At 37.7% G+C, this 20,915-nt stretch overlaps 1 protein-coding gene across 6 annotated transcripts in view; it reads left to right on the forward strand.

Moving 5' to 3' along the window:
- Positions 1-20,915, forward strand: part of shank3a (SH3 and multiple ankyrin repeat domains 3a) — a 157,940-nt gene that overhangs the window by 33,504 nt on the left and 103,521 nt on the right. For 3 of the 6 annotated variants that reach the window (XM_057347983.1, XM_057347981.1, XM_057347982.1), the window contains exon 3: positions 1,048-1,119. In XM_057347983.1, coding sequence (XP_057203966.1) covers positions 1,048-1,119 — 72 coding nt within the window. Of the gene's footprint in view, positions 1-1,047; positions 1,120-3,224; positions 3,242-6,827; positions 6,933-20,915 lie in introns of those variants that run through there. The other 3 variants (XM_057347988.1, XM_057347984.1, XM_057347987.1) reach the window with 3 other exon arrangements.

Here is a 20,915-nt window from a genome sequence, read left to right on the forward strand (position 1 = left end):
ATTTGCACGAGTTCACCAAAATTGGACAGTTGAAGACTGGAAAAATGTTGCCTGGTCTGATGAGTCTCGATTTCTGTTGAGACATTCAAATGGTAGAGTCAGAATTTGGCGTAAACAGAATGAGAACATGGATCCATCATGCCTTGTTACCACTGTGCAGGCTGGTGGTGGTGGTGTAATGGTGTGGGGGATGTTTTCTTGGCACACTTAAGGCCCCTTAGTGCCAATTGGGCATCGTTTAAATGCCACGGCCTTCCTGAGCATTGTTTCTGACCATGTCCATCCCTTTATGACCACCATGTACCCATCCTCTAATGGCTACTTCCAGCAGGATAATGCACCATGTCACAAAGCTCGAATCATTTCAAATTGGTTTCTTGAACATGACAATGAGTTCACTGTACTAGAATGGCCCCCACAGTCACCAGATCTCAACCCGATAGAACATCTTTGGGATGTGGTGGAACGGGAGCTTCGTGCCCTGGATGTGCATCCCACAAATCTCCATCAACTGCAAGATGCTATCCTATCAATATGGGCCAACATTTCTAAAGAATGCTTTCAGCACCTTGTTGAATCAATGCCACGTAGAATTAAGGCAGTTCTGAAGGCGAAAGGGGGTCAAACACCGTATTAGTATGGTGTTCCTAATAATCCTTTAGGTGAGTGTATGTCGGGGCACTCACCACAGGGCAATTGGCAAAAACAAATATTTTATTATTTATAAGAATTCTTCTCTATTTATGTCTGTATTGGTCACTTTTACTTTTAGGATGCAACTTGCATCAAAAGACTGAAGATAGATGATCCTCCTGCAGCGTTACCTTTGCTTGTTTTCTTCAGCATGGTTTGACAAAATGAAGTGATTTATTGTTTCTCAGCGGGTTGGAGAGTTCTGGTCCTGCCTGCTAATGTACTGTTTATATGCAGTTGTTTTACATGCTCACAGATACGACTAGAGCGATTCACACCTAACACAGAGCCGTCATTAATATATACTGTTGGTATGCTTGCTTTCGTTTATTTCACGTTGTTTTGTATTTGCAGTTTCGCTACAAGAGGCGAGTATACGCACAGACTCATCTGGATGAAAAGCAGTTGTCCAAACTTCACACCAAGGCAAGTATGCAGCGTTAACCTCTTCCTGTACCCACAATGCATCTGAGTGGTCTGCTGTCCCTACAGGCTACGTTGGGTTTTCATTTGCGATACTTTGTTGTCACACTGAACATAGGAAGGTGTTAGTGAGCTCTTTGGAATGATTATGATGATGATAATGATGGCGGTAATCACGTGGAACGTGAGACTCTGGAAACATTTACGCAACCTCCTTGCTCTTCACAGATCAACAACACCTCTCATAAACACACCGTGATACGTCGCAATTACGGCGAACCCCCCGTCAACTCCGCTCTCATCACGGTAATGCGGTCGGTTTTATCTCGTCTGGCCTCGCTGAACGAGATCTCTCAACCTTCCAAAAGAATCAGAGTTACAGCCTAAATCAAAATGAACCATTAGTGCAATAAATGAAAATCAATGTTGGCATCATACCAATTTCTGTATAGTCATGTCAGTTTGAATTCTCCATTCCATTCAATTAGATGAACGGCTTTCTGTAGACGATACAGATGATACCAAACATCTGACAGCATTACCTGTGTGACCATAATACGCAGCGCATGAAATGAAAAGTCATAATCAATCATTAATCCACAATGGCACTTATTAAAGCGATCGATGGCATGATGGCATGAAATCTAAATTTTAAAATCTGTGCACGTCATTATTATTTTTTAATTAATGCGCCCTCATAATCTTTAATGAAAAACATCCAATGATTGACTGACTGCAAACTGGCATTCAAATCTGCCCCATTTTTTTTGGCAACACCCAACTTCCAACGATCCAGTCAGTTCTTGATGGACAATCAAGTCCCGTCCTAGATTTTTCTTTCTCATTTCAGAAACCATTTCACTTGGATATACAATACGTCAGGATATGGAAAAGACGACGATCGTTACTTCTGTTTCTTGGTGATTTAAAATGCAAAGTGTTGCAAGTTATCATTAGCGAACTCTCAATGAACTAACCCGAATGAACAATTGATCAATAAATGCTGTAAAAAAAATGCATTGTTCTGGTTAGCCAATGCATTAACTAAACTTATTAAAACCCTACCAATATTATGAATTGAATCAATTTTATTAATTCAAAAAATGACATTTAATCATTTTGAATCAGTTGAATCAAGTGATGTCCATCTGCTTGGGAGTTTTTGGAATTGTGTGGCATTAAACTGACATTTCTGAGGTTTGAAGCGGCATGAGAGCGGCTGTACTGTAACTCTCTCAAGTGGCAGCTGTGCTCATTTTTGTTTCAGTTCGACTAGCCCAACATATTATAAGCCTGTTTTTCTGTCGCTGTCATTTGGATACTGTGGATTTGTGGGATGTTTGACTGACCGTGTGCAGCATTGAGCTGATGGGCTGCGCCATCTCTCGCTCATGCGGTGGGGTGGTGGCAGACCGAGATGAGGTCTTTAATCCGCTCACTGTAGCTACTGATATTCTTTTCCATTTTCTGTACTGGCCTCTGTTATCGGATACACACGTAGATACACAAACATAAGCACATGCTCACGAATGCACATGCATTTGCACAGGCGTGTTGTCAATCTGTGGCACGGCTGTGTGCAGTGGTGTGTGGTGAGGTCAGGCATTAGCCTATTTTCAGTTATTCACTGACCGAAGATGAACCCGAATGCAACTTATACAAACTTACTGTGTGTGTTTAGTGGGGCTGAACATGTGGTCATACGACAGACAGACAGCAGAAAGATGTCTTTCTCTAGCGGAGACAACAGGATCTCCGTCCTGAAGCACCTGATGTTAATGTGAAGTCGTGATTACATTACTGCTCTTATCTCTGTTCAACACAGTCTCACCTGAGCGGCATTACGGGGTTGGCAGATGCAGCAGCTCAGCTGTGCGCTTGCAAGTTCCTGTTCTCTCCAGAGAATGAGAGAGAGAGAATTAGATTGTGTAGATAACAGCTTCCTTCAACACACACACACATATTTTGACTGTCTTTCTTGCTGCACTGTTCATAAATTGTGTTATTGATCGTTACGGTAGCATTGAATACAAGGATAATTCTAATATGAGCACGGACATCTTTACAGTCATGCGAGTAGCACCGCTGTGGCAGATGTATCGTAAGAATTAAAGGGACGAGTCAGGTGACCAGATCTCCTCAGTAGTGTGTCTTGGCTTTTTTACATTTGTTATGCTTGATAGATAAATAGAATAGAACTGTTCTGTGGACACCAAGAATAATCATTATAAAGATAGTTTTTTTTCTAAATTCTTAACTTACTTGATGACATTAAAATACAGGAAGGATATTGTTGGGGTCACTTTAATGGCGTTTTTTCCAGCTGATGAACGCAAATATAAAAAGCAAATATTAGCATGGACTTTGACTGGCTCTCAATGTTTTGTCGTTCATCAGCTGAAAAATATAACAAGAATAAACAATGTTGTAGTATGTTGAACTTTATAGTTATTGTTCTTGGTGTACTGAGAACTCGCTCACTTTTCTTTCTTTTTTTCTTTTTCTTTTTCTTTCTCTTTTTTTCTTTCTTTTTCTTTTTCTTTCTTTTTTTCTTTCATTTTCTTTCTTTCTTTCTTTCTTTCTTTCTTTCTTTTCTTTCTTTCTTTCTTTCTTTCTTTCTTTCTTTCTTTCTTTCTTTCTTTCTTTCTTTCTTTCTTTCTTTCTTTTTTCTTCTTTCTTTCTTTCTTTCTTTCTTTCTTTCTTTCGCCATCCAGTAGGGTGTTTGTTACGAAAACATGTAATATGTTTAAGTGCACACGTAGCGTAAACCTTACAAATTTAAGAAAAAAATAGTTTTCCTGTGGACTTCATGACTAATTCATTTTGCTTCATCCGTTTTATACAGCTATAAAGTGCCCAGACAGGTATCCCTTTACAAATGACACTTGAATCTTTGAATTATTTTTTTCTGATCACGTGTTCACTGTTTTTTTATATTTAGTAATCCATACATTATGTATACCGCATGTACTGTAGAATTGAAATAACTTCCAAATAATTTATTACCATCGACAACAGTTTGCTTTCCATAGTTTTATATATCCACAAGCCCCCGACAACGTCACAACTTGTGAATACGATATTTATGATGCCATTTGAAGGCAACATTCTCTCACATATTCAGTTACTCAAACATGTGCATTAACTCACATTCATTCATTCATTGTTCTGATACAGTCTGTGTGTGTGTGTGCGTGTGTGTGTGTGTGTGTGTGTGTGTGTGTGTGTGTGTGTGTGCGTTCATGTTTGTATATCCCGGCGGGGACCTAAACCTGAATACACACCAACACATGGGGACTCGTGTCACCGTGGGGACCAAAATTGAGGTCCCCAGGGGCAAAAAAGCTAATAAATTGTACAGAACAATATTTTTTACAAATCTAAAAATGCAAAAAGTGTTCTATGATCTTTAGGTTTAGGGATAGGGTTAGGGGTAGGGGATAGAATATACAGTTTGTACAGTATAAAAACATTACGCCTATGGACTGTCCCCAAGGGGATAGTCAACCAAAGCCTGTGCGTGTGTGTGTGTGTGTGTGTGTGTGTGTGTGTGTGTGTGCGTGTGTGTTTAATGCTGAAGACTCTGATTCACTCTCAGCTAGTAAAGGCGAGGAGGTGCTTGTTTGGAGAAACGTGTTCTGGCTACAAAGTCTACCAGGCCAGGCAGTGCGTGTGCCACAGTGTGTGTGTCTCTGGGTGTGTGTTTGCGTAAACAATCTTTCTCAGTTAGAAATAAATCCCTACATGTATGACTTCTGCCCTCAGCACTCACTCTCTCTCCACACTTCAGTCTTTACATCAGTCGCACACCCCTAATCTACAGTCATCTCTCCTTTTGCTTTTACTAACCCATTTCCCAGTCACCTTTGATTCGGAACCCCCTTGACTCAACCGCATTACACAGACGAAAGAGAGAGAGAATCCAGAATATTTCTTTAACATCAGTACTGTCCTGATCTGTTAACACAAATGCTATCCCATTCACACCATCTAATGGCGCAAAACGTTTTTTTTTGGTGTATGTTGGGGTGTTTTGTGTCTGCGATCTGTCCCATTCCTCTCTTGCAAACACACTTTAATGTGGTGTGTATCTTTAAGAGTAAAGCAGACTGCAGCAAATGCCTGACCTTATACAGTAGTTGTACATGATATTGCTACAAATTGTTACCACTGCAGTGGTCTGTAATGGCACGGCTATGTGTGCTTACAGTATATAGTGTTTTGAATAATATTAATGTTAAAAAAAGTGAAAATACTGACTGACAAAGGATTTCGAGGGATGATACTGATGTCTATAGAGTAGGGTGGCTGATATACATTACAGAAGATATGTACATTATGTAGTCAGCAAATGTTTAAAATATTTATTATTATTATTAATTTCGGCTTATTTGAAAGGTTTATTAAAATCTTTAATTTCTGAATATTTCTAAAAACTAAAAAGCTGCAGAGTTTAATGGACAACATAGTTTCTGAAGTATTAGGTTATAATATATAATACAATAAAAATAATATTATATATAGTATATATATTTGTTTGTTTGTTTTAATCCGTTGTTAGGTCGTTTCTATCCCATGCTTGGAAAAAATATGGACATTTTCTGATTTCACTAATGGTGGGTGCCCATATTTTTTACTCAACGAGTTGAAACAACCCCGCATTTTTTTTAGAATGAATGTTATCTTGTTAATTGTAGTTAGTCATGTAATTGTAGTCTAATTGTAGTTAATGTCAGTCATCATTTATTCACCCTTACGTGGTTTAAAACCTGTCTATGGAACACAAAAGAAGATATTTTGTCAGATATTTCTCAATGGTTTTGTGTCCATGCAATGGAAGTCAATTGGGTCTGATGTTGTTTGGTTACCAACGTTCTTCAAAATATCTTTTTTGTGTTCCGCAGAAGAAACAAAGTCATACAGTACACGTTTGAAATGACTCGAGGGTGAGTAAATGATGACAGACTTTTCATTTTTGGGTGATCCCTTTAAGTTTATTTAAATTATTTGTAGCTTGCCAGAATATAGTTTTATCATCTTCCCCAACACTGAAATCAATTTATAACTGCTGTTCAACCAGGTATCTCTTTCCAGCTTCTCTTAATTTACAATCATTTAATCAACCAATTTTGTGTCCCACCTTAGACATCAAATAGCGTTGGAGAGAGATCAGCACGCCGCTCCGGTTGGTCTCTAACCAATCACATAACACTGGAGGTGGAGCTTAAGATAGTCGCAGTCGCATCTGTTCTGGTCAATGAGCATGCTGCAGCCGACTGCATAGTGCATGTGTGTGCTTCTATTGTCAGAGTGTGGAGCTGTTTCATCACTGCTCTGTATGGAGCACACACACACACACACACACACGCACGCACGCACAGCACGCACACACACACACACACACACACACACACACACACACACACAGTGTGTCTCAGCCGAGGGCGAATGACTGTGAATGAATACTCGGGAGCTTTATTCTGACTGGCTCAACCCCAAATAGTCTCCCCCACCCCACCTGCACATACTTTTCATTTTACTCCTCCCCTCCCTCTTCTCCGTCGCTGCATCCAGCAGAATCACCCCTTCATCGCACACCGGACGCGTCAGCGTGTGTGTCAGAGAGCGTGTGAGCGGGCGGCACTCTGGCGAGACGTGAGTGTGGAGCGAGAGAGAGGGTTATAGGGTGAGAGGGCATGCAGAAGATGAGTGTGTGATGAGAGGAGATGGGTGGAGCGCTCGGACGGAGAGACGGTAGAGAGCGGAGGAGCATTAAGCCACGCAAGAACGCCAAGAAGTCCAAAATCAACAGTAAGGTATCCCGTTCTGCTTTCCTGACATCTTTTTGTGTGTCCGTCTCTCTGGCGCTCAGTCTATGCCCGATCAGTTCCATCTGCGTTGAGCGAGCGTGTGCGTATGTCCGTTGCATCTCATTCCGTCAGTTACTGCATGTGGTGGCAATAGCAGAGTAACTTCCCTTTAATGTGCGAGAGTTCTTTGCAGGGACGGACGGGATTCTGCTTATGTTTTTAATCAAATGTTAAAACGTAAGATGTAATTCCAAGGTGGAATACATTTGCATACACACTTTTGCTTAAAAACAGTGATAGACAGTGTGATACTGATATGCAAAGAGTTTAAAACCCTTTGCAATCCCGTTGATGCTCCCAAGACATTTCCTGAATTTGTAATCCCTTTTCTGTGCCGACCAGCTAAAACATATGACCAAATCAGCACAATTTGACAGCAATGTTCAGTACAACATGCACACACATGCACATGCTAAACAAACATGAGATGTAGTGACAATGCAACTCTTGCACGAGACAGTTGACAGTTCTGACAATTGGCCTGAACTTCACATGCATTGTTCCCCATATGATAATGTGTTACATCAACTTGAACCTTTATGTTCTGATGTATAAACACACACACACAGGCTTGCAACCTGTAATGTTCATCGTGCATTCTCCGATCTCTGGCTTGTTGTTTGTTCCTCTTTTAATGCCCAGAGTTGTGATTGTGTGTGTCACCCGCATGTGGATTTGACAGCGTGCTGATCCTCAGTCGACACAAGCTGTGATGTGTAATCTCTTGATCCTGTGAGGTGACTGATGGGAGATTTAATGAGGCTTCTGAGCGATCAGAACAGGATGACAGGTCAGGCTGTCAGTACTCTGGAGTTTGGGTGACTCGTAGTGCGGGTAAGGTAAAAGTGCATGAGGGGAACACGAGCTCCTCATCCTCATGAGCTTATCTGGATCATTGCAGTTTCGTGCAGCGCCAATAGATTGTCTCAAGTTCCCATGATGCTTCAGGAGAGGCTTATGAAGTTCTGTGGTACTTTTATTAATCATTTTCTTTTCTCTGTCAATTCTGTCATAATTTGTTCACTTTATTGTTCCAAACTTAAAGTTTGATTTGATTGTTTATTTGTTCTTTATTTCTATAATTTCTATATATTTCTATTTTTATATATTTTAAGTAGAGCTGTCAAACGATTAATCGCGATTAATCGCATCCAGAACAAAAGTTTGTGTTTACATAAAATTTATCTATGTACTGTGCATAATAATTTTGTATTTATAAATACACATGAATACATATTTAGGAAATATTTAAATATATTTATTTATATTTACGAATAATTTAAATTATAAATAAATGTTTATAATTTTTTTGATTTTTATTAAATATATGCATGTATGTGTATGTGTTAATAAATACAAAATTATTACGCACAGTACACAGATATATATTATGTAAACACAAACTTTTATTCTGGATGCGATTAATCGCGATTAATCGTTTGACAGCCCTGATTTTAAGAGATTTGAAATCAGAGCAAGTTTGAATGCTTGATTGAATATCAGTTTTATGACTTTTGTTCTGCTCCTCAAATGAAGCAATGTTTTAGACCATATAGTCCTCATTTAAGTCATATGGACCACTTGTATGAAGTCCCAATTGATATTGATGGCATTGAAATCGAGTAGATTTGGCACCCAGAAAATGGCTTTGTTTGGGTTAAGCTAATAAAAAAAATCATAAAGGTATGGAATTATAAAAGGGTAAAGAACCACACTGGCTTCAATAATTATTGAATAAATAATAATAAATATTCTGTGAGGAACCTTTAGTATTAAAATGAATATTAAAAAATACACTTATTTTTTACTAAGTGTATTAAAAAAGTGTATTAAAAATACACTTGTTTTCTAGACAAGCATTTTTATGTTTCTTTATGCTTTTATGTGTATTTGTATGTCTTTGTTAACAACAGCCGTATGTCCACGTGAGTATAAACTATTTTATCCTATATACGCCAGCTACATCGTGAGCATTCTGTGACGTACTTCGCTTGTTACATGTATGTTCAGTTCAATTCAATTCAGTTTTATTTATATAGCGCTTTTTACAATGTTTCATTGTTTCAAAGCAGCGTTACAGGAAGAAAAACAAAAACAAACAAAAAGTTATTATTATTATTAAAATAAAAAGCAGTCCATCTTTGCTCTTTGTTGTTGACGGAGAGTACCTGGCTGGAGCAAAAAATGAATTGAATGTATGTAAGTGATGATGGGTTTTTGAATATTGAATTCTTGATTTGCTTTAGATTTTTTGATATCTGAGATTAAGATGAAAGCTATGTATGTGTGCTGCATCGTGTAGGTAAAGGCAAAGGTAAAGAGTAAAGGCCGTGGTATACTGAAGCAATAAGCCCCACGAAGCAGTGGGTTACAGTGCATTTTATAACAGCTAAGGGTGTTGTGGCACGAAGCGGAGTGCCTAAAACCCCGTAGCTGTTATAAAATGCACTGTAACCCACTGCTTCGCGAGGCTTATTGCTTTTATAAAACGGTTATTCCATATGCTTTTGCAAGGTTTCATTAAATAAAGTAAATAAAATGATATTTAGGCTATGTGGTGCGGTCAGCCATTATATATTGGTGTATTTTATAACGGCTTAGAACTCCGCGCATACTGTCCCTCTTGTATGCATAAAAAGGGAACTATACTTAGGGCTTAAGCCTGAATCAACATTGTGTTCTTGCTTAAGTCGTTTAGTAATATTTTCCTCAGCGTAAACTTTATGCAAAAACTAAAGAGTTTTTTTGTTTTGCTGCTTTCAATCAGCAGACAGCTAAATCACTTTATACTACCGTTTACTCATAGTATAGACAACATTAAACTATGATAGAGTCCATTCTCTGAACCGTCCCGGGACTCTTTTATAGGATCGGCCGCAGGCTGACCGTTTCATGACCTAATTAAAGCAGATTGAGCTTCAGTACAGTCACATCAGCTGCACTTACACATCAGCTCATCATAACACATAACACAGCACATACACTGACCCTTCAATAAGGCAAAAAAACCCCATAATACCATAATAGTCTCATGCAGGTTCACAAAGATCACGGATGTTATGTGTGATAAATTTCATCACATTGCCGAGACAGCTATTTTCCGCAACCAGGTGAAATTATGAAAAGAAAAGAGATAAAAAAGATGAAATTATACAGCATGGATTCTTCTTTTCATAGGTTTTGTCTTTATCAAAATCCTTCATTTGGAATACTGATTGTGTCATTTCTTTCCAGTTTCATCTTTTTATTTTGTAGTTATGTAATGTAAGACACCAGCCACACACAAAGCAAATGTGACGTCCATAACGCCAAAATTGTTCTACAATGTTCATATCACACCAAAACACCAGGAAGGCAACGCATACAGTACAACATCCTAATGTATTTTTAAAGCGCTTGCATGCTGCTCTCTTGAATGAAATGACCATAAGATGCCGGACATGGCAGTCGTCATTGCCGCATGTGTATCACATATTCCTACAAATGATATTTCAGTGTTTATTCTTTATTCTTCATCTTTTTAGAGCAAGAACTGATGTGTAAAATTCACAAGCATTTAGTGAAATAAGGTCATGTGGTTTGTGCTGTGGGTGAACTGGGAGATATTGCAGCAGTTTCTCATGCATTAGTAACCGTGTGCTACATTAGAGGAATGCAAAGTCAAGAATTCTCAAAGTCTCAAGGGATCATTTTGCTTTTCTTTGGTCACTGAAGACATAAATGTCTGTCAGATGCAGAAGGCTTGTTTATGTAGCACAACATTTATTTAGGTGGCTTTCACACTTGAAGTTTAGTTCGGAACGGGGCACGGTTCGCATGAAAAATCGCTAATGTGAAAGCTGGCTACCGAACCCTGGTGCGCACCTGGCTACCGAACCCGTTCTACCTGAAGGAGGTGGTCTGAGTTCGGTTGCTCTTGAACTGTGGCACGGTCGCTTGAATGTGAAAGCAACACGGACCCGGGTGCGCACTTGATGAGGAAGTAAAGTGACCTGCGCATTCGTTTAAGCCGATTAAGGTGTATTTTCTTCACCATAATATTACATTAAACACATGTAATAGATGATAGTGTTGATGATTTACCTTGGATTCGAGCAAGAGTGAGCCTGCATCGTATTTCTGCATTGCGACTGGAATCAGAGCGACGTGGCCAATGGTAATCCTCTGTTTCCTCAAAATAGTCTGTTTGCATGCAGCAGAAAGCCGTCTGCATGCGACGTGCATACAGAAAACCCAAATGTCATTTACTCTGCTGCGCATAATAGCACCAAATTAATAAAAACACAATATATTGATCTGTGTTCTGTATTCTGTCATGCGCCGTGCACATTTTTGATGACGAACACAAACGCACCAGGGTTCGACAGAATCAAGTTGAGTGTGAAACCAAACCAACGCTGCTTATAACAAAAAAATTGGTTTTAAGTGAACCGTCCCTTTAAATGTGGTGTCATTTGACTAACATGTTTTCTTTCTTTTATATGATACTGTCATTTTACTTTTGATTGCTCTTTATGTTTTGTCTCATACCATTGCACCATCTGAGGTTCTCTCTCTCTCTCTCTCTCTCTCTCTCTCTCTCTCTCTCTCTCTCTCTCTCTCTCTCTCTCTCTGAGCACTAATGGACCGTTGTTTATCAATAAACTGCCCCTTAAAGTACTCTTCCGCTTACCTGTAGAAAGAGAAATAGATTATGTGGGTGGGAGAGAGAGAGAAAGACAGATTGTAAGTTTGTCACTAGTTTTTGCTTCTGAGTCACTCCTGAAGTTCCATTAAGACAAATGGATCTCTCAAAGAAGCATCTGTCAGGCATGAAGTGAAACGCTTTGGCCATAACTCAGCACCGGCTCACTGTGGAATAAAGAACTGACACCTCATCACCAGCGTGTCAATCCCCTGGCGTTATAACGGACAGCACATAACACATTTACGTGTCACATTACCAAAATGGCCGTTTCTGTCATTAGACAGGACAATGCATTATAAGAGGAAGAGTTGGGTGCTTTTTGGGTTGTTTTGCATATTTTAGAGGCGTTGTTGTGGATGTTGTGGTGATGGGTGTTTTATGAGTATTAATGGGAATGTAATGTTAATAGAAGATATTTTACAAGTCGTGGGTTATTGGACGGGCAACATTGGGTTGCTAATGTGCTTGTTTTTCATTGTTGGGAATGAGTTCTGTTGCCTATGACTGGGTTAAGTATTAATGGCAGTTCTAAAAATAAAATATTTTCCCTTGAGTTTTGATATAATGATATTGTATTGCATGTTATGTCCAGAATATCATGGTTATTGTTGGAGACAGTATATTGTGCAAAGTAAAAGTGTTATGAAAATTGTTTGGGGAGATTTATAGTCTTTTATGCTGGATTTGTTATGAGATGTTGGATGTTATGGTCTGTGAGATGCTGTGGGAGGTTATATAAAATGATGCATTATGGGTACTAATAGGCTACCCAAGAGTCCTAAATTAGTGTTAATGGATTATACTATTATAATATTACCTGTGTGTTAAATAAATGCAAAAATAAATGTTGAGCTATGTTGTTGCCAGTGTGGTGCATTGAGAGTGTATAGATATAATATGGCAAAAATGAACATTTGTTATGTGGGATGAATGTATGCAAAAATATATAAATAAAGAATACTTAGTGTAGATAAATATGGGAAATGTGACAGAAGTGTGGGAAATATTATGCATTTATATTCATGCATTTAGCAGATTTTGTTTATCCAAACTGCATTTAGGGTATTCATTTAAAAGAAAATCAGCATGTGGGTAGCTGACACATAAATGTGTCCTATGGTACGACAGCAAAAAAATTGAAAAAATAAGAATGAAGATAAATCTTGCTTATGTTTTTATATTATAAAAATAATATATTATTAAGAGTTGGTTTTTGTAGTCTTTGCTACACCATAGGACACATGTACGATATGTTTATGCATTACCTGGGACCCTGCAGGTATGTTTTCTTTGTATACAGGTATATATATAAAGAATACATAGTTGGATAAATATTTTGGGGAATGTGACAGAAGTTTGGGGAATATTATGCATTTATATTTATGCGTTTAGCAGACTTTATTCAAACTGCATTTAGGTTATACCATTTAAAATAAATCAGTATGTGGGTAGTAGACAAATACCGTGAATGTATCCTATGGTTTGACAGCAAAATGTAGAAAAACTAGCAGTGAAAATAAATCTCTCTTATGCTATTTTAGATCATAAATATAATTATTAATAATATAAAAGAATACATTATTAACCGTTTGTTTTCTACATTTTTGCTATGTCACACCATAGGACACATGTACGGTATATTTGTGCATTACCTGGAACCCTGGAATGTGTTTTGACAAATTATTGACATTGTTTGTAACATATATTTAGTAAGCTGAAGTATATATTTGGGGAAGTGTGTATGTTTTGTAGGATGTGCATACTGTGGGTGGTGTTGGGCGTATTTTGGGCAGTCAGAGACATGGATGACACTGCTGACTCGAGCTGTTCTCTTTCTGTTGGTCTGCCTGTGATCTGATGATGGAAGGCATTCCTCTACACTCACACACATATACACAACCTCACAAACAGCATTAATTCAACCGCTCACAAAGCGTCTCCACACACACATACACACGTAAAATTCATATGTTTATGCGCATATGGAATGCTGAAGTCAGCAGTATGTTGAGTAAGTGAGTGAGCGTGACTTTATGACTGCAGTGAAACGTTTCATATTGATAAATCACATCAGTGCCAGACTGAAGAGAATAAACAGACCCTGTTTACACAGTCTTGATTTTACTGCTGTTATAGTGTAAACCAGTGCCACCGCGGTCAGTTTACCACATCACCCTTTACTCTCCGACAATATAACACACTAGAGTCAATGTTTAAAGACACGAATAATTGGGTTTTAACAAGTGAACTCTCTTATATTCATCATTTGGAATGGATTAGTTTCCTTTGGCTCAGTCAGACATGGGCATTATGGGTAATGTAGTCCTTATATTGGACATGTAACAGGAACAGTGTTGGGTGTAACTAGTTACTAAGTAATTAGTTACTGTAATTGAATTACTTTCCCCTTGAACAAGTAAAGTAAGGGATTACTCGCATTTTTTCTGTAATTTAATTACAGTTACTTCTGATGTAATTGAACTAAATACTTAGTGTAATATATGTGTGTGAAATAGTGGAACTGACATCAAAATTCAAAGTCTAACTTAAAAATCCGTGTTTTAATGTATAATTCTCACATTTGTAATACTTTGGTCTGTTATTAATACGACTTTATGTTGTTTTATATTATTTATTTGAATGAACTAAAAGAGCCGTTTCATGTCTATCCTTGAATCATTTCTAACCAAGGTTTACATTTAGTCATTTAGCAGGTTGATGTAGGTAATTGATGTAAGTAATTAGTAATAAGTAATTAAATACTTTTTGGAGAGAGTAATTTGTACAGTAATCTAATTACACTATTGAATATGTAATTAGTAACTAGTAATTAATTACTTTTTCAGAGTAACTTACCCAACACTGAACAGGAAGGTGTGTGTGTTTTGAGGTGAGTGGGTGGGTGGGGGGTGTATTGTCATTTAGAGTAAGTGAGTGTGTTTGTCACGGTGGACAGTTTGTTGGTCAGCAGGTTTTAGTAGCAGTATGCTGTGTGCTGTGGAAGAGCGCTGGAGCTCTGGAACATTATGCTGAGAACCGATAAAGAAAAAACCGCCCGCTGTCCAGCCATTGAGGTTAGACTGTCACTTCATGTTGTTCTTGGTTTTTCTTTCAGTTGATTCTGAAGATAAGAATCTTAAGTCAAGATAAGACATCAGAAACAGCTCAGAGTAGTACAGAATCACTTCAGCTAATACTGTCATTACAGTGTCAGGTAGGATCAGGTAACGTTTGGGTGAACTCTTTCTTTAATGTAGGTTACGTTGATATATTTTTTGCTCGCTTCATTAAGTCTTCATTAAAAGTAAATACGAAGTTGTCCTTTTACAGTGCCGTTTATTAAATTTTTTTTACGCTTTGTTGATGATACAAGTGATTCACCAAAATTGTCACTGAACTTTTTGGGGGCTATTTAAAGTAACTGTTGTACACAGTGGTGTGTTTGTGTGCCTTTGTATATGTGTGTTTGTGTGGGTGTTCCAGTACATGCATGGCAGAAGTTGACTCTGATCATCACGTGACTAACAGACAAAAAGAGAACATACAATGTGACCGCACACACACGCATACTCTGTAATATGTAGTAGTTAGTGTTCATGTGTGTGTTTGAATAGGGCAGTTCTACTCCTACAGTCTCAAAGTATTTTTATATGCTTTGAGATCTTTTGACCTCAAGATGTAATGGGACAATTGTTATTTGTCACATTACATATTCTCTGCATCTCCAGCTCCTAGAACTCCCTAGATTGTACTTTTGCAAAATAAATAGCAGTGACAATCGACTTTTGAGTATGAAGACAGTTTTACATTAGAGAAGGTGGTGGAGCTATGGCAGTATGAAGGCATACTGTATGTAGTGTGATGTATTTGTGTATTTTGCTATATCATTAATACTAGGGTATAAATCTGATCGGCTGTGAATAGGCAGAACATAAATTATGACTATATGAGGGAGCGATAAAGAAACATGGATTAGGTCTTTAGTTACAGAAAGTGTCCTAAATAAGTGTAGATGTGAAGTAACTTGGAGTTCAGTGGTTTAGTTGTCCATGGTACTACACAAAGAATTGAATTGATATGATGTCACAGGCAGTGTTGGGTGTAACTAGTTACTAGACATCTGCCAGATTAACCGAAAATATCTATCACATAATTTATGCACAACTTGTGAGTGAAGTACGGTAAAATACTGCTGCATCCGAACGCCAGAGGGCGCTCTTGTGCAGAAATGCCAAATACGCACTGCAGAAGAAGACCATAATACACGTAGTTCTAGGAAATGCCTATGGACATCTTTTTATCACTGTTACTCAAGCCTCATCAGGTATTTTCATGATAATAAAGTATATTTATAATGATCATGTTTGACGGGTGTTGCTTTTTCAAATGCACATTATAAGCGACTCAGACTCGCACTGCTTTTAGATCGAGCAGCATTTCCTACTGATCCCAGAGCCGTGCTTCACGGACAAGCTACGCATCAATAAAAAAATCGATACCTTGCATTATCGCAGCCAGCTCGATTGCAGAAGGATTTAGTGGTAACCGCGATTAACCGTGCACATGCACGTCTACTAGTTACGAAGTAATTTGTTACTAAAATTAAATTACTTTTCCCTTGATAAGTAAAGTAAGGGATTACTCTTATTTTTTCTGTAATTTAAATACATTTACTTCTTATGTAATTGAACTAAATACTGTGTAATATATTCAATACTGGAAATGACTTAAAAATTATAAGTCTAACTTTAAAATACATATATATATGCTTTAATATATCCTTCTTGCATTTGTATACTTTGGTCAGTTAAAAATAATAAGTTGTTATGTAGTTATTTATTATTTATTTGAATGAATTAAATAAGCCATTTCATGTCTATCCTTGAATCAGTTCTTATCAAGGTTGATGTAGGATATAGAACGTAATTAGTAATGAGTAATTAAATACTGAGAGGAATTTGTACAGTAATCTAATTACACTATTAAATATGTAATTAGTAACTAGTAATTAATTACTTTTTCCGAGTAACTCACCCAACACTGGTCACACAGGTGGGTGTGTAGTGTGTTTTTTAACAAACGCCTCATTCAATCACATTATAATGTTAGTTTTACTTTTTGAGAGGATTTATGTTGTGTATTTGATTTAACACAAACAGGTTAACCTGTTAAATGTTGTATCCTGCAAGCCATTTTGCGCTGAGGAACTTATCAATTCAATTAATAATTCATCATAATTCAATCTATCTTTAATTTTTTGTAAATAATGTCATATTTTGGTGTCCTTTATAGCAGTGGTTCTCAAACTTTTTCATTGTAAGACCCCCTTTGTGTAGAGTGCATCGCTTTGCGGCCTCCCAAATAAAGACTTATAATCTTAAATGTAACATTTTTATTTAAACAAAAACATATTCGGTTATACAATGCTGAAACATCAATTCTTTTGTCTGGTGGTCTTATTTTTCTGATGTTTGATTGCATAAAATCTATGATCAATTTCTATATTTCATAAAATGCCACAAAATCTGTTGCCCCCTGGATCCATCTCGGGGCCCCCCCCAGGGGCCACGGCCCCCAGTTTGAGAACTACTGCTTTATAGTGTTATGCTGAGATATATCTTTGATTTGTAATGTTTTCATCACATAAATATTAAGATATAAATTATGATATTATGATATATACAGTATACTGCTGCTGAGATATTAAATTAGTCATTTCACGATACCGCCCACCTGTAAACAGAATGAATATGTCGTTTTTCTATGAAAACCCATAAGGCGTTTACTTTGTGTGTGATTCAGTGAATGGGAAAATCTGCTATAGCGACCGACCATGTGCTGCTAAAGTGAGTGATGTGTTGTCGGTGGGTAACCCTGGCAACGCAGCTCAACCATAGAAAATTAAGAAGAACTAAATTATGGTCATGAATCAGGAATGTCTATGCACGTGTGTAACGCACACACGTCCGCTAAAACTGCCTAATATAAGCGATGCATCAGATTTGTCTGTGAAGTGTTATTTATGAATCTGGCTGTGTAATTGGAACATTCCCTCAAACGCCCAAAAGGAACACACAAAACACATTAAACCAATGAAGTTAATTACACGCGCGCATTTTAACTGTGTTTCTAAACCGTACACATACAGCTCTTAACACGCTAAACATTAATCAAAGGAGACGGCTGGAAAACCAGCTTTAGGGACATTATGCCTGCGATTTTTGGCGCAGTGCATTAGCATTTTGGTCTACAAGGTTAATGGATGCTTCAGCATAATTGTCATAACTAATGCCATTGTCATGTGTGTAATTAGCTGCATTTCATGATGCACATTTACACGCGTGTGTTTTGTATGTGTGCTATAAACAGAAAACATGTTTTACAGTAAATATACTGTATATATTTAATTGTTTTAGCATGCACATGCCCCATAGGTTAAATCTACATGAATTTGGAAAGTATAATCATAACTGTGTTTCTGTGTGTTAGCACGAGTCTACTTGCTAGAATCGACCAACCAAGCCACTCGTCTGCTAGACTTCTGAAATTATATTACTGTAAACATGTTTCACATTCATTTCATGGAGTGATGACTCCAAATTATTGTTTGTATTTATTAACAGCATGACACAGCTGTCCATCAATGATGCTGAGAACAACCTGGAATATTTGACTAGGTTTCTGCGGTTATCTTGTCTGTTAACACCTCTTTGAAAAGATGCTCTAAATTATTTTAAGATACTGTACACAGAATGTTGCAGTTGTGCTACTTAACACTATATATTAAAAAGAGCCATTAACATGTTTATTTTAGGCCTGTCAAATGATAATTTGTGATTAATCACATCCAGAATAAAAGTGTGTGTTTAATATGTCTGTGTACTGTGCATATTTAGAAAATATATGTCTGTGTACTGTACTAGAAAATATTTACATGTATTTATTTATATTTACCAATAATTGTAATTATATAGGCTTTAAATATTTATTCATTTTTATATTTTTCTGAAATATATGCATGTATGTGTATGTGTTTATAAATACAAAATGAATATGCACAGTACAAAGACATATATTACGTAAACAAAATTGTTTATTCTGGATGCGAATAGTCGCGATTAATCGTTTGACAGCCCTAGTTTAAAATGATATTGCTGCAGGTTTGAGTCAAAGTCATTGATTTTGTGTCACGGAATGCACGGTGAAGAACCCAATTGCAGGCAGGAATGGAGTGAAGGGGTTAACAGACGACTTTATTATAAACAAAACAAAAACCCCACAAAGGGGGGAAAAACCGACACTAACAGAATAAATAATATACGAACTTTGACAGAAAAAAATTAACTAGACTGGACTAAACTAACATTACACTTGACTAAACATAACTTGACAAACTAAACTAAACACTTACTAAGACTTGACTGGGTTCTTTAAACAGCAAAACAGGATCACAGGAACATTGACAGGCACGATACACATACAACGCAAGAGCACAGGACAATGAAACAAGAGGGCATTAAATAGGGTAAGACAAATGAGGGATAATGACAAATGGCAGGTGGGAAACATTAGACACGGCAGGGAAGCAATACATGAAATGAGAGGGGCGGGGCCAATGACAAGACACGAGAAAACACATGAGAAGTAAAAAACATAAACATCTCATGGCTTTCTCACATAAAACCTAAGGGCTCTGTACCGATCCTGCCACACGACTAGGAATTCATAAACAAGAAGGTAGGGCCGTGACATTTTGTCTGTGAATTTATTCTAAAGGGATATTTAGCCTCTTAATACATCTGCTCATGTGAGTGTTTCACAGCTGAGGCCATTCTGTGTAATGTATATGTAAATTGTGAAATCTTGAGAGCATGGGAATACCATTTTTTCCTTTTCTAATCCATTCCCTTCTGCTCTATATCCCACATCAAATAATATTCGTTTTCCTATAAATGTCCGTAATGTCTTTCTGGAATTTTTTATCTCACCCCTCATAATATTACATTAAACACATGTAATAGATGATAGTGTTGATGATTTACCTTGGATTCGAGCAAGAGTGAGCCTGCATCGTATTTCTGCATTGCGACTGGAATCAGAGCGACGTGGCCAATGGTAATCCTCTGTTTCCTCAAAATAGTCTGTTTGCATGCAGCAGAAAGCCGTCTGCATGCGACGTGCATACAGAAAACCCAAATGTCATTTACTCTGCTGCGCATAATAGCACCAAATTAATAAAAACACAATATATTGATCTGTGTTCTGTATTCTGTCATGCGCCGTGCACATTTTTGATGACGAACACAAACGCACCAGGGTTCGACAGAATCAAGTTGAGTGTGAAACCAAACCAACGCTGCTTATAACAAAAAAATTGGTTTTAAGTGAACCGTCCCTTTAAATGTGGTGTCATTTGACTAACATGTTTTCTTTCTTTTATATGATACTGTCATTTTACTTTTGATTGCTCTTTATGTTTTGTCTCATACCATTGCACCATCTGAGGTTCTCTCTCTCTCTCTCTCTCTCTCTCTCTCTCTCTCTCTCTCTCTCTCTCTCTCTCTCTCTCTCATCCTTCGTTTTCTTCTCTCTTCTCTCATACTTACTCTCTCTGTCTTTACTTCTCTCTGTCTTTTCTTTCTTTATCTCTCTGCTTATTCTCTCTGTCTTCTCTTCTTCTCCTCTCTCTCTCTCTCTCTCTCTCTCTCTCTCTCTCTCTCTCTCTCTCTCTCTCTCTCTCTCTCTCTGTCTTTCTTTCTTTCTTTCTCTCTCTCTCTATTCCTCTCTGTCTCTCTCTCTCTCTCTCTCTCTCTCTCTCATACATGTCTCTGTCATGTCCCTGCATATTTCATATCTAAATGCATTTAAACCTGAAAACTGTAGAGTAGGGTCCTAAATAATACACAATGAACCTTTGCTATTACATTGACTTTTTCCTTTGATAGCGAGTGTGCTGTGGTGGAGGTAAACTGTGAATAGGACTTCTCTGGCCAGATTCGTTGCGGGTCGGTGCTGTTTGGGTCACTTAGTTTAGTGGTGTGGCAGAGATTGCCCTGCGGGCACCGACATTGGCCTAACCCAGATTCAGTACAACACACACAGCCTGACTCTGGGGGAAGGGAACTGCATCTGTACGCACTACAACATGACTTGAATTCATAGCGTTGTGCACTAATAAACTATTTGATATGAAAGGCTTACTGATTAACATGATGTGATGTATATGATTTTTGTGTTGTTTT

Source organism: Triplophysa rosa, linkage group LG12 (genome assembly GCF_024868665.1).
Source record: "Triplophysa rosa linkage group LG12, Trosa_1v2, whole genome shotgun sequence".
NCBI classification, from domain to species: domain Eukaryota; kingdom Metazoa; phylum Chordata; class Actinopteri; order Cypriniformes; family Nemacheilidae; genus Triplophysa; species Triplophysa rosa.